At 43.1% G+C, this 14,592-nt stretch overlaps 1 protein-coding gene across 2 annotated transcripts in view; it reads left to right on the forward strand.

The window, feature by feature from the left end:
• The window catches only part of ABCB11 (ATP binding cassette subfamily B member 11), an 80,294-nt gene that overhangs the window by 14,665 nt on the left and 51,037 nt on the right, over positions 1–14,592 (forward strand). For both annotated transcript variants that reach the window (XM_039495623.1, XM_039495624.1), the window contains 6 exons: positions 1,124–1,175; positions 6,337–6,578; positions 8,879–8,966; positions 10,307–10,440; positions 12,380–12,551; positions 14,270–14,394. In XM_039495623.1, the coding sequence (XP_039351557.1) occupies positions 1,124–1,175; positions 6,337–6,578; positions 8,879–8,966; positions 10,307–10,440; positions 12,380–12,551; positions 14,270–14,394 (813 nt within the window). The remainder of the gene's footprint in view (positions 1–1,123; positions 1,176–6,336; positions 6,579–8,878; positions 8,967–10,306; positions 10,441–12,379; positions 12,552–14,269; positions 14,395–14,592) is intronic.

Genomic DNA, 14,592 nt, shown 5'->3' on the forward strand with positions numbered 1-14,592 from the left:
GCACACATGAAATTCACTGGTAGCATCAGAGGCTCAGGCCTCTGAAGAATGTGCAGTATAAATATGGCTGTAATTTATTTGTTACATATTTTAAAAATTTTAAATGTCATGTAAACTCAAATCCAAATCCACTACTCATACAGCTCTCACCACACAAAAATGTTTGGTATAACATAGATCCCATTCCTGTTGACTTGATAGGACCTTTAGGCTTCATAAATTACTGCTGTGTGTAGTAGGCTAATGTGGGCATTTCTGGAGGGTCAGATAATACTCTCCAGCAGAAACCTGTGCAATGGGATAGGGAGAGAGACTCCAACCCACTCCAGGCATGCAGGTGTGGTGTGGGCTGGTCCAGTCAGCAGTGGGAGCAGGAGAAGACACTTACACCGGAGATTCACAGGCCTATATCCTGTGTATCTCTGGCCTTCTTGCAAATCAGTTGTTCCTCTCTGTGACCTCAGGGAACTCCCAATCCATGTTATAAACAGTACTGTGAAATGGGATTAGTGGTGGCCCCAGCAGCATAGTCCTTCATGTCTCTTTAACCACAGAGTTTTGTTCCTAATCTGAGTGCTGCATATTGGCATCTGCTTCTCTGGTTCATCCCCTCTCAAGCACAGTGCGCCATCCTCCTGGTACTCCTAGGTGGGGGGGATTCTACAGGATTGGAGGCATGGGGGAGTTTTGCTTATCATCCACCCCAGGCCAACAGTCCCCTCCATCAGCAGAGCTAGAAAGGCGCACTCAGGCCCAAGATGCTGTTTAAAGTAGGTTTAGAACTGGAGTCATTCTACAATGGTGATATGTCTACAGCTTTCAGAAAAACCTACATCAAATCACTGCCCTAGAATAAGTCTGAGAGAGAACCACATCATATAGGATTTTAGAAGAAAAGTTGTGTGGCTAAAGTGCCCTACAAAAAAGAATGTGATGCCCTATATAAGTGGGAAAAAAAGACTCATGTTATAGGTATTTCTATACAAATGAGGAACCTTCTCCAGAGAATACGAAAAAGGGGACAAGGGAGTTAAATTCAACTCTATATGCAATCATTAGGCACGAGAAAACATATGATATAGCTGGAAATTGCAGTTTTATAATTCTGCATTTTGTTTTCTAGAAGGTCATCAAACAAGAAAGAAAATGACATTCGGCTTGGTTTCTTTCAACTGGTAACAAAAGTGTTGGATTTAAATATTTTACACATATTATATTGTGGGGTCACTGAAATGTATCTTTAGTTGCAGTATGTAGTTGTGACTCAGTCAAACCTTTAGGGTGAAATCTGGACCCTACTGAAGTCGACAGGAGTTTTGTCACTGGCATTAGTAGAGCCAGTATTTCACCCATTGTCATTATACCACATGTATATTGCCTATGGGTCATAATTGTCTGCTAGGCACATTGTCTTTAGAGTAGGTCCAAAAAATTTTTATTTTACAAAATATTTGGAAAAATATGACAATTTCAATGGGAAACTATTTTGAAATTTTGCTATAGAATTTTTAAATTTCATTTTTAATTTTATTTTGTTTTTTACACTTTTATGCTGTTTTTATTATTTCATGACATGCCAGTAGTAGTAGTACTTAATATGACATAACTTAAAAGTTGAAATATACTACTATTTTTATTTTATTTTATTTTATTTTATTTTATTTTATTTAAAATATTATGAAGGGCAGCTGCCACTTATCCTCAAACACACATAGTCTCCTAAGGTCCATTGTTCCAGCCAGAGTGATCATGACTGCAGGCATTGCACCAGGCATCATGTAGTGAAGTTCCCAGATCTGGCTCAGTCTTGTGGATCCTCCAGTCTCTGGGGCGGCCCTCTGGTTTGCGTCAAGCAGTCAGGGCATGCACTCCTTGGCACACTGATGGACCGTTTGAGAGCACGGTGTGCTAGGGTGTTTTTATTTTCCTTGGCAACATAGCTGAAGAGCACACAGTGCTGCTTTTGAATAGAATGAGCAATTGAAGGAAAGCCAGACCTTTGCAAGATTATGACATTTTGCACAAAGTCCAACCACTTTATGCTCAGGATTCTGCCAGCGAATACAGAATGCCTGTCTGCTACCATTTAGAACTAACTGAAACATTTTACAAAAATAATAATAATAATACTAACAATTGAAAATAGATACTGACATGTCATGAAATAATGTAATTAATATAAAAATAATAGGGCTGTCGATTAATCGCAGTTAACTCAGGCGATTAACTAAAAAAAATTAACTGGGATTAAAAAAAATAATTACTCGCACTGTTAACAATAGAGTACCAATTGAAATTTATTAAATATTTTTGGATGTTTTTCTACATTTTCAAATATATTGATTTCTATTACAACAAAGAATACAAAGTGTACAGTGCTCACTTCAGACAAATATTGTAGCACAATCTCTTTATCATGAAAGTGTAATTCACAAATGTAGATATTTTGTATTACATAACTGCACTCAAAAACAAAACTATGTAAAACTTTAGAGCTTACAAGTCCACTCAGTCCTACTTCTTGTTCAGCCAATCGTTAAGACAAACAGTTTTGTGTACATTTTTGGGAGATAATGCTGCCCACTTATTTACAAGGTCATCTGAAAGTGAGAACAGGTGTACACAGGGCACTTTTGTAGCTGGCATTGCAAGGTATTTACCTGCCAGATAAGCTAAACATTTTTATGCCCCACATGCTTCAGCCACTATTCCAGAGGGCATGCTTCCATGCTGGTGACACTCATCAAAAAAATGTGTTAATTAAATTTGTGGACTCAACTCCTTGCAGGAGAATTGTATGTCTCCTGCTCTGTTTTACCTGTATTCTACCATATTTCATGTTACAGTAGTCTCAGATGATGACTCAGCATGTTAGTTTTAAGAACACTTTAACAGCAGATTTGACAAAACGCAAAGAAGGTACTAATGTGAGATTTCTAAAGATAGATACAGTACTCGACCCCAGGTTTAAGAATCTGAAGTGCCTTCCAAAATCTGAGCAGGATGAGGTGTGGAGAATGCTTTCACGTGTCTTAAAAGAGCAACATTCCAATGCGGAAACTACAGAATCCAAACCACCAAAAAAGAAAATCGACCTGCTGGTGGCATCTGACTCAGATGATGAAAATGAACATGCATTGGTCCGCTCTGCTTTGGATCGTTGGCAAGCAGAACCTGCCATCAGCATGGACACGTCTTCTAGAATGGTGGTTGAAGCATAAAAGGGCATATGAGTCTTTAGGGCATCTGGCACGTAAATATCTTGTGATGCCGGCTATAACAGTGCCATGGAAATGCCTGTTCTCACTTTCAGGTGACAAAGACATGGGCAGCATTATTTCCTGCAAATAGTAACCAAACTTGTTTGTCTGAGCGATTGGCTGAAGTAGGACTGAGTGGACTTATAGGTTCTAAAGTTTTACATTGTTTTATTTTTGAATGCAGTTATTTTTTATACATAATTCTACTTTTGTAAGTTCAACTTTCATGTTAAGGAGATTGCACTACAGTATTTGTATTCAGTGAATTGAAAAATACTATTTTGTTTTTTACAGTGCAAATATTTTTAATCAAAAATAAATATAAAGTGAGCACTGCACACTTTGTAGTCTGTGTTGTAATTGAAATCAATATATTTGAAAATGTAGAAAACATCCAAAAATATTTAAATAAATGGTATTCTATTATTGTTTAACAGTGTGATTAATCGTGATTTTTTAAATCACTTGACAGCCCTAAAAATAATAATTAAAACAAAGTTAAAATGAAATTTTGAAAATCCAAAGTGAAAAATTTCCAGGAAACTTTCAAAATATTTGGTTTTGCTCTGATTCATAATGGCAAAAAACATTGAAATGTCAAAGTTTCCTATGAAACAAAACTTCCAGATTTCAGCCAGCGCTAGTTGTAATGTACTTAGGTGGTGTATGTGGAGGAAAGCTAGTCCAGTGATTAAAGCACACAACTAAGGATTGGGAGATCTGGAGTCTCCTCTTTTCTGCCACTAATTCGCTGCATGACCTTTGGAAAATCACTTAACCGCTCTTCACCTCAGTTAAATCTTTATCTACATCCTGGGTATTTTGAGGCTTGGTGCTCATAAAATGTGTTGAGACTCTCAGCTGGAAAATGGCATAGAAATACAAAGCGTTGTTATATATCTCACTGAAAGATTTTGGCACTTCTTCTTCAGATCATGTGGTTGAGGGCTGGGATTTTGGAGCAAAGGCTTCAGAGTTCTATACCCACATCATACATATGTTAAACTGTTTTGATAGTTAGGTGTAAAATACACAGCATATACGTACCATATGTGACTAGAGAGCTGATGCCACACAAAACTGGGCATTTTCCAAGGTTTTATGGCAAGATCATTAATTTCATTCTATTTCTCAGACTTCTTTCTTTTTTTTTTCTTTCTCCCTTTTAACACTGTAGCACTTCACAGCTGATGAGGTGTGGGCAAACTGTTTGGCTCAAGGGCCACATCTGGAATAGAAATTGTATGGTGGGCCATGAATACTCTCAAAATTGGGGTTGGGGTGTGGGAGGGGGTGAGGGCTCTGGTTGGGGGTGCAGGCTCTGGGGTGGGGCCAGAAATGAGGAGTTCAGGGTGTGGGAGGGGGCTCTGGGCTGAAGCGGGGTGAGGATGCAATGGGGTGGTCAGGGCTCCGGCTGGGATGAGGGCTCTGGGATAGGGCTGGGGGAGGAGGGGTTTGGGGTGTAGGAGAGTGCTCTGGGCTGGGACTGAGGGGTTCAGAGGGCGGGAGGGGGATCAGGGTTGGGGCAGGGGGTTGGGGTATGGGAAGGGGTGCAGGTTCTGGCTGGGGATATGGGCGCTGGGGATGAGGGGTTTGGGGTGCAGGAGGGCTGGGACCAAGGGGTTTGGAGGGAGGGAGGGAGATCAGGGCTGGGGCAGGGAGTTGGGGCATGCGGGGGGGAGGGTCGGGGTGCAGGCTTCGTGCAGTGCTTACCTCAAGTGGCTCCTAGAAGCAGCAGCATGTCCCTTCTCTGGCTTCTATGTGGAGGCGCAGCCAGGTGGCTTTGCACACTGTCTCGTCCGCAGGCACCGCCCCTGCAGCTCCCATTGGCCGTGGTTCCCAGCCAATGGGAGCTCCAGGGGCAGCACTTGGGGCAGGGGCAGTGTCCAGAGTAGAGCCCCCTGGTTGCCCGTATGCACAGGAGCCGGAGAGGGGCCATGCCGCTGCGTCTGGGAGCTGTGTGGAGCAAGCCCCAGACCCTGTTCCCCAGCAGGAGCTCAAGGGCTGGATTAAAATGGCTGGTGGGCTGGATCCTGCCCATGGGCCATAGTTTGCCCACCCCTGCTGTAGACATTACCTATGCCAATGGGAGGGATTCTCCAGCTGGCGTAGGTAATCCACATACGCGAGAGGCAGTAAGTAGGTTGACAGAAGAATTCTTCTGTCAGCCTACCATTGTCAACACTGCAGGGTTGGTCAGCTTAACTACGCTGCTTTGGGATGTGGATTTTTACACCTCTGAGCCACATAGTTAAGCCGACTTAATTTTCTTGTGTACACCAGGCTTTAGTCTGTCTTATTTCTTCCCCTGATTTTCACCATCAGACTGTCTCTGTCTTTTGCTTTGTTTCTCTGCCTTTTTTGTCCCTTGACACATTACAGCATCTGTGTATTACTTGTATCTATACTCCACCTCTCTCCAGTATGTAAGCCTCATATTTTACACTGCATACTTATAAATATCAGTCCCCTTTTCAGCAAAGAGAGATCACTTCTCTAATAGTACCTGACCATAACACTCTACATACATCAATTGATTGGGTGTATCTATGCAACATCCTAGCCTGAGTGTATTTAGTCAAATTTCTACCATATAACCACAGAACCATCAGGAGTAAATCACAATAATTTACCTTATTCATATGTTGTGTAGAATGTCATAATCTTTTTTAAAAAAACATGCAGATTTGACTATAAAAGTAAACATGAATTTCAAGGACATATTCACAGTCAATCTTTGAATCAAAGTGTGGAACACTGATACCTTGCAATGAAGTTTTATTATTTGGGTTTCATTTGTTGTTACTGTCTGTAAGTCTGAGTATACGTTCACTCAGAAGGCCAAACTCTGCTCCCGTATTCATGGATAACTCCCATTGTCATCAAGGGGGATTACACACCCATGCAATGAAAGTAGGATTGGTTCTACATCTGTAGTAAAAACAATTCTGAAACAAATATTCACTAGTAAACATTGCTGAAATTACTCCCCTGAAATATCAATCAGGGAAATATGAATGATTAATGCACAGCTAACACCCAAATCACTTGGACGGTATTTTTTTCCCTTTCTTAGTTTCGATTCTCTTCATCATCTGAGATTTTAATGATGGCTTTTGGTAGTTTCTGTGCCATTCTTCATGGAGCAGCCCAGCCATGCATGTTGCTTGTCTTTGGTCTGATGACAGACACATTTATTCAATATGACATTGAGAAGCAAGAGCTTAGCAACCCAGACAAGGCATGTGTGAATAGCACCATAGTGTGGATCAACAGTTCCCTTCACCCAAATGAAACAAATACACCAGTAAGTTGTGGGTAAGTGGTCCATGGAGTTTGTTTCTTTTTTTTTTCTTGTTAAACACTGTAAGTGAATTTCTTGCTAGAGAAAAGGGCCCAGTTCAATCTAAGAGGCTAAATGTTCTATCCGTAGGAAACTTGCCAATGTTCTTTCTGTTCAAATACGATGCCTCAAGTCTCACCTGGAGGGGCCACATCTAGGGGTGGGAGGGTATCTCATGCCTATTCAGCCCTTGGTCTCTCAACTAGAACTGTCAGCAAGGACGCTGTTTAGTGGTGGCTGTTTCTATGATAGGGAGGGACCCCTGCATCCAGGAACAAATTTGAGACCCCTAATGTATTTCACACAGGTACCTAAACATCCATTAGAAGGGAAAAACTTTTGGTTGTTTTCCGCCTACCTGAACTAGATTTGAACTAGTCACTTCAAGAGAAAAAAAAGCTCTGTAGCCAGGTATCAATTCCCTCAGTCATTTAGGCTCCTGGCAACTTTTGTTGAATTGAAAATGATTCATCTGACTGCCTCTGATGTTTTATGTTTCCAATGCTCAGTTTCTGCAGGAGGTCAGGCTACATGATCATAATGGTCCCTTCTGGCCTTAAAATCTGTGGCTCTTCTAATTCTGAGTTTGATGAGCTTTTAAGCAAATAGACTGGCTCCTACTCTCATCACTACATATAGAAATCTAGAGAAATAGCCAGGAAGCGCCACTGAACTATTTTGAAATAATGTAAGAGTAACAGCAGCAAATTGGTGTTCACCATGGAGATTAGGGATAATGCTCAAATAAATGTGCTAGTCTCTAAGGTGCCACAAGTACTCCTGTTCTTTTTGTGGATAATTTAGTATTTCCACATGACCTGCAGGAAATGATTATTCCAGATTGGGTACCTTTTTCATAATATAATGTAATATTTGAATGTACAACAACCACCCCTCACACTTGTCTATAGAACATTGTTTGATTTTTGCTACCACGTTAGCATCTATATTGGTAAAAAGTAACTCAGGGCTTGTCTGCATGAACATTTAGTTCACCACAAGCTCGGGTGTGACTCTAACCCACACTAGCCTGTTGTGAACTAACTGGCCATGTGGACTGTTCCGTTCTGTGCTTTTATCTAATCCTGTTTGCAAGTGGGATAGATCAACGTACGCTATGGACTCCTGAGGGAATTCTGGGACAAAAAGTTAAAAATTCTGTGCACAATATTTTAAAATTCAACATATTTTATTTGTCAAAATAACCCAATATAATCACACTCTTTTCAATTATTTGCTGACAAGTATTTTGAAATAAATTACCAAAATAATTGAAAAGGGTGTGATTATATTCTTATTACGTTACTGTGTTATGCTGACAAATACAATCTGCAGAATTTTTTTTTTCATCTCTATTCTCCTCCTCCTTCTCCCCACCCCCTGCCCAACTGGAACTAACATCCCTGGGCAGCCAGGGCATCCCCAGACCTCCCCTCCCAACCCCCAACCTCCCACGGTGACTTACCTCTCCCCCTGGCTGCTGCGGGTGCCTGAACAGACACACCCGCACGCGCTGCTGGGGAGGAGTGAGTGAGTGCTGGTTTGGGAAAACAAAGGGAATCTGAGGGGTGGGGGTGGGGGAAGAAGGGGAGACATGTTCCTGCATGATGCAGTGACACTGAATTCCCCCAGGAGTAGCTATAGAACGTTTAGTGCACATCAGCAGGGTCCATAGGGCCAGTTAGTTCACAGCAGACTAATGTTGGGTAAATTCACACCCCAGCTTGTGGTGAACTAAATGTTACTTTTGTTCATGCCAAGCTGGGGTATGAATTTACCCCACACTAGCCTGCCGGGCACTCGCTGTCCATGTAGACAAGTCCTATATAAGGTCACTATCTACTGAAACTATGTTGGACACCTCTTCCCCCAAACAATCCTTTCCTGCACCTTTTCATTGCATGAGGTCTGGTGGTGTTTCACAACCATCCACTGCGAACTACTCCACAGCACCCCTTGCACTTCCCAGTCCCCTCCACATCTGCATTAGGCTCAGAAACAATCTGGCCTTTGAGAACAATAGGCTGTTAATGAACAGCAGTTTAGGGGACCCCCCATTATTTCTGATATCAGAAGAAGCAGTTTTACCCCCAAGATGTGATGTTGCACCAGCTTTAGAAATCAATTACCAAAGTGCCATTATTTTAAATTATCCTGAATAATAAATGCAGGGAATGCCCTTGAAACATCACTGATAAGTGGACTGTTAAGCAGATTTGCTGTCAGAAATTTGTAACAATATTGTTTAATCTTCTAATTTTATTTTATTTTATAGGTTCCTGGACATCGAAAGTGAAATGATCAGATTTGCAAGTTATTATGCAGGAATCGGCTGTACGGTGCTTGTGTTAGGATACCTCCAAGTCAGTATTTGGTTCCCCATGTTATTTCCAATATATAAAACACTAAATTGTTATGTTTCATAAGAAAGGCTCCTATTGACTGTATATTTTTGCACAATGTAATGGAGAAGGCGTGCGCTCTTGCAGTGTTTCAGATTTTAATGTCATGGGGTGAAACTCACCTCTGTGCAGAGGGCCAGCCCGAGTGTAGATAATTGTAGGGCATAAGCCCATGTTGGTCCACTGCATGGGGTGAATGTCACACAGTGTGAGATTACTGCATGCAGTTTCTGTTACACCACGTGCAAAGTTTGCTTCACAGTGGTTAGGGAAACAAAAAATTGACTAACATAGCCAAGTTCAAAGTGTCAAAAGCATCATACCCAAATGTCAATGAGGATAAGTTATTTCTTTAGTCTTTATACTATACAATATGATATTATATATTTCATTCTATCTACCATATAAAGGACCTGATTCTCCTCTGACCTGCATAGGCATAAATCAGGAGTAGCTGCAATGAAGTCAATGGAGATACACTAATGTAAAATTAGTTTAAGAGGAGAATCAGGCCCAGAATTTTCTGAAGTCATGGCTCAGACCACTACAGCTTATCCCTGTGTGATGTGCTCTGGGGTTTGGATCATTCCTGTAGAATACTCTGGTAGAGTTTATTGTCTCTACCCCACACATTATTTTCAACAGGAGAAGCCATTTTTCACTCTTCCTCCTAAAAGCGCATGGAATTTTGCTGGTGCAGAATGGTTGCTGCCCTAGCACTGGCTTTGTTTCGGCAGTGAGTGATGTGATCTGTACATTACATACACATACAGATGGCCAAATTTGGTCCCCAGTGATAACCATGCAACCTCATCAAAGTCAGTTGTCTTGCATTACCTCTCCAACTCTTCTAATTGAGGCAACTTCTTGGACAGTCCATGAACATTTTGGAGGTGTCAGAAATTTTCCTATTCTGCATTGGGACAAAACTGAGACCTGAAATAAAATACAAAATGAGAGAGAGAAAGAGACAGACAGAGAGAGAGAGAGAGAGACAGACAGACAGACAGACAGACCCACTCACTCTAGAATAGCCAATAGCCCGGTGATTAGGGTACTCGCCTCAGAGTTGGGACGCCTATGTTCAAGTCTTTGCTCTGAATCTGGAAGCAGGGTCTCCCAAATCCCAGGTTCTGATGAAGATTCCCAAGCAGCTGTACATCAAGTAGATGTCACATGTATGTACTTAGAATATAATGGTTATTTCATCATTAGCCATGTTACTTTTTTGCAGCTAAAGTTGTGGGAGTGGAAATGGTTTTCTTAACAGTAAGTCAGTATCCACATTACTGTCTTCCCAGATCTGTTTTTGGGTAATGTCTGCAGCTCGTCAGATTCAGAAAATCAGGAAAGCGTATTTCAGGAAAATAATGAGAATGGATATAGGCTGGTTTGACTGTACGTCAGTAGGAGAACTGAATACACGAATCTCTGAGTAAGTAATCTAGAAGAACCCTATGCCACAGTCGGGGCCGGCTCCAGGCACCAGCATTCCAAGCTGGTGCTTGGGGCGGCACTCTGCAAGGGGTGGCAGTCCCTGTTGTTTTGCCCCCAAGCAGTGCGCCAAATTGCCGCCGCGGAGGGTGGGGGCAGTCCGTGTGCTCTTAGGGCGGCAGTCGCGTTTCCGCGGTGAGGGCAATTCGGCGGCAGCTTCTATGTTTAGCTGTCCGGGGCGGCTTCAGCTAAACATAGAAGCTGCCGCCGAATTGCTGCTGCCACGGAAACGCGCCTGCCGCCCTAAGGGCACACGGACTGCCCCCACCCTCCGCGGCGGCAATTCGGCGCGCTGCTTGGGGCGGCGAAAACTGTAGAGCTGGCCCTGGCCACAGTGCATGTCTTCTAAGGTGCCATGAACAATGAACAATACATAAAAGACTTTAGAAGACTCAGTCCATTAAGGGCTAATCCATCTCCTATTGACTTCATTGGAAATTGGATCAGGCTCTAAAGACCTGATCCAAACCCCTTCAAGCCTTTGGAAAGACTCCCATCGACTTCAATGGGCTTTATATGAGACCTTAAAACCCAAGTTATGGACTCCTAACGTAGGTAAAACATAGATACTCTCGTGACAGGGGTCCATATAAATACATAGACTGTCAGAGAGGTTATCAGCTAAATTCTACTGTAAGTTCCGCAGTCCACATTTGAAGAACAGGAGAACTGAATCTTATAAAGAGCTAAAACAATATATCGAGGATCCCATTCATAAAAAAATACTGCATACTGAGAGAGCAGGGAAGTTACATTCCAACTATTGTCATTGTCACTTTCCTGTGGCTGCAGAACTTTTTTTTCCTTCTGCCTCTTGCCACTGCATAGTGGTGCCTGTCCCTTCCAGTAAAGTTCTGGACCAAGGTCAATTGTGTGAGAGAGAAGAATTTCAGGGGAAAAAGATGATGTAAATAGCTTTTGTATTTCCAACTACGCTGATGTAAGCCAGTTCTCATCTTTGGCACCGCTTTGTGTCACACACCCAGAGAATACTCAGCTTCAAAACATGCCAGAGAAACCTTACAGACTTGTAAACATGTTTCATAAATCAAACATGTTCATTTTTGCAGTAGATAACTTAACATCTTACTGAATGCACCAATGTGCTAGTAGTTTTGCTTCTTATGGCTATTCCAAACCTCCATGCCCTCTGCTCCTGATAAGGGTGACATGAGTAGACCACTTTGCAGTTCTCATGCATGGGGTGACAACCAAGAGCTGCAGAAGTGTGTGACCACTGAGTCATATTAAAACCTGACAGAAATGTCTTCTGCAGTGAGAAAGTGCATTACACAGGAGACATGCACCTGTATGTTCATTGTTACTGAAAACTGTGCAGTTGCTCTAGGGCTAGATTGTGATAGTCACTGCCTGTCACACAGGAAGGGTAAGGGATTGCACAGGAAGCCTTCCAAGGGCCTTCCACAATAGCAGTTCATACACTCCCTGCTCTCTCCTGCTCCATTCTGTCCCCCCTCCAAGGGAACATGAAGCTGGAAAAGCGGTGGGGTGGGGCTAAGAGAGAGAGGAAAGAGTTGGGGTCTTGGCCTTGGCCTCCCTCCGAATCATCCCACCAAGGGAGGCAATGCAGTCTGTTTTAAGGGACAAAGGGCAGGATGCTCAGCCCCTGGGGGAAGTGGGTGTCTCAAGTCCTTCTTTAGATTGCACACACACACACACACACACACACACACACATATCTCTTGCTGTTGGATGGAGTGGGGGGAATTGCACCAACTCCTCACTACAGCCCAGAGTTTCTGAAAGTGGTGATAGTGGGAAAGAATAGAGGCAAGGAAAATTACAGGACCCCAATTCAGCTCTGAATTATAATGCGGGGAAATGAGATTCATCTCTCTTTGCTTTTCTTATTCTCTCAGTGATGTGAACAAAATCAATGATGCTATTGCTGATCAAGCAGCACTCTTTATCCAGCGCTTCACCACCTTTATTTGTGGATTCCTGTTAGGATTTGCTAGTGGCTGGAAACTGACCATGGTTATTATTGCAGTCAGCCCACTACTTGGGATCGGAGCAGCTACCCTGGGCTTGGTAAGTTCACGTCTTAATGCAACGATCATTTAGAGTGAGATAGTAGTATACCCTAGGGCTGGGGGATTCAGATCATAGTGGTGCTGGTGTAAATACTTCCACTGAACTATGTCAAGACGCAAGAGACTTTGGATTGACACTGCTGTTGCTGAGATCAGAACCTGGCCCACAGCTTTCTTTCACTGTAATACCTTCTGTTTCAGAAAGTTCTCAACAAAGGGGTTGAACTGTGCATGCGTGTGAGAGGAAGGAAGTTCTGGTATAGTGCTGTGTCTTGTTTGCCCCTTTCTCTGCTCCCCCGTTTTCACTACCCCAACTGCAAGTGAACCAAAGCTTCTCCTTTTCTGCAACCTTCCTCATTGCAATTCCTCATTTTACTGCCAGGAAATGAAAGGCAGGGTGAAAACATAAAACCAAAATACCTCTCAAGTTCTGCGTGGCTATTCTTGCTCTCCATTTTCTCTGTGGTGGCTGCTCTATTTCCCTCCTCTCCATTTGTCATTTTGTTCTTCTGTCCATAGAATGCCCCCTCCCCTTCTTTTCTTCCATATACTCACTGTCTCGCCCACTTGCCTGGATCCCTCGTCCCATCTCTTTCTGGCCCCAGTTTCTCTCTGTTTTCTCCACAAACCTGGTCTCCCTGATATCTGGGCCACCCTCGCCCAGCTTGTCCCATGGTGTTTCCATCTCTTCACTATCTGATGGATATTCTTTTCATCTCTGGTGGGTCACTGTACTCCTAGTTGTCCAGTTTATCAGGAGTGTCTGGGTGGAGAAGCCTAGGCTGCTTTTAGGGCTCTGTAGCAGCTCTACAGCTGATTACTGCCATGGAATAAAGGAGGATGTGGAAGGGGTAGACTTAAATGACTCGCTGCAACTGCTCTGCCACTAGGGTTACCAGATGTCCTGATTTTATAGGGACAGTCCTGATATTCGGGGCTTTGTTGCACCTATTACCCCCATCCTGATTTTTCACACTTGCTATCTGGTCACCCTTACCTGCCGCTGCTCATGCATCTGGTCTCCAGTGGCTTTGCTAAGGACTGCCACAAGGGAACAAAGGGGGAGTGCTGAGGTCTCTACTTAAGCTACTCCTATGGCTACCCTAGTGGCAACAGGAGCAGATACACAAGCAGGTGGGAAACTCTGAAGTAGTTGCTTGCTGCTTTTTCCCACTCCTTATTGTCAGCCCAGCTGAAGAGTGATTCAGCACTGGAAACTGGGTGGCACCTGGAGTTTACAGCCGCTGCTCCTCTCTACTTCCAGCTGGCATCCTCTGGGACTCCTTCCCTTGCTGCTTAACTCTGCTTAACCCTTCCCAGAGCTGCTTAGAGCCAGGCAGGAGCAAGGAAGGAGGAGAATGTGAAACCACTCATTGTCAGCTGCTCTCCCCAGTGACTCTCTCATTCAGCAAAGCAGTTGGCAATGGGATATGGCCATGCTGCCCAGAGTGCAGGTATACATTGTGGCCACATGCTAGCGGGGGTTTGTGCACGGACAGGACAACACAGAAGATTCAGAGGAGATGAAGTGTGTAATAAAAATCTGTGGTCTATAAATTCTGCTTAGAGTACGCTGGGGAGACATAAAGTCTGGCTAGTATTGTTGACAATGAGGAGTGCTTGCTGATCATGCTTGATTGGTTAAACACGGTATTGTAGGCACTAAAACTGGAGCAGGATCATATTTTGCCACTAATATTTCTTATGGCTTTTTAGGCTGTGGCAAAACTGACAGGCCTAGAGTTAAAGGCATATGCAAAAGCTGGTGCTGTGGCTGATGAAGTGCTGTCATCAATGAGAACAGTGGCTGCTTTTGGTGGGGAGAGGAAAGAAGTTGAAAGGTTTGTTTGGTCACATTTCTATGAGGTTTCTTATTTCTTTAGATTGAAACAATAGGGTTTTTTTTTTAGGTTATCATAAACTCCCAGGCCCTGGCAATTAGCCTGACAACTACAAAATAATGACCACCCAACAGCATTCAAAAAACATACACGTAGCTAACCCATAAACTCAGCCTGCCAGCAACAGCATGCAATCAT

Source organism: Mauremys reevesii, linkage group 11 (assembly GCF_016161935.1).
Source record: "Mauremys reevesii isolate NIE-2019 linkage group 11, ASM1616193v1, whole genome shotgun sequence".
Taxonomy (NCBI): Eukaryota; Metazoa; Chordata; order Testudines; family Geoemydidae; genus Mauremys; species Mauremys reevesii.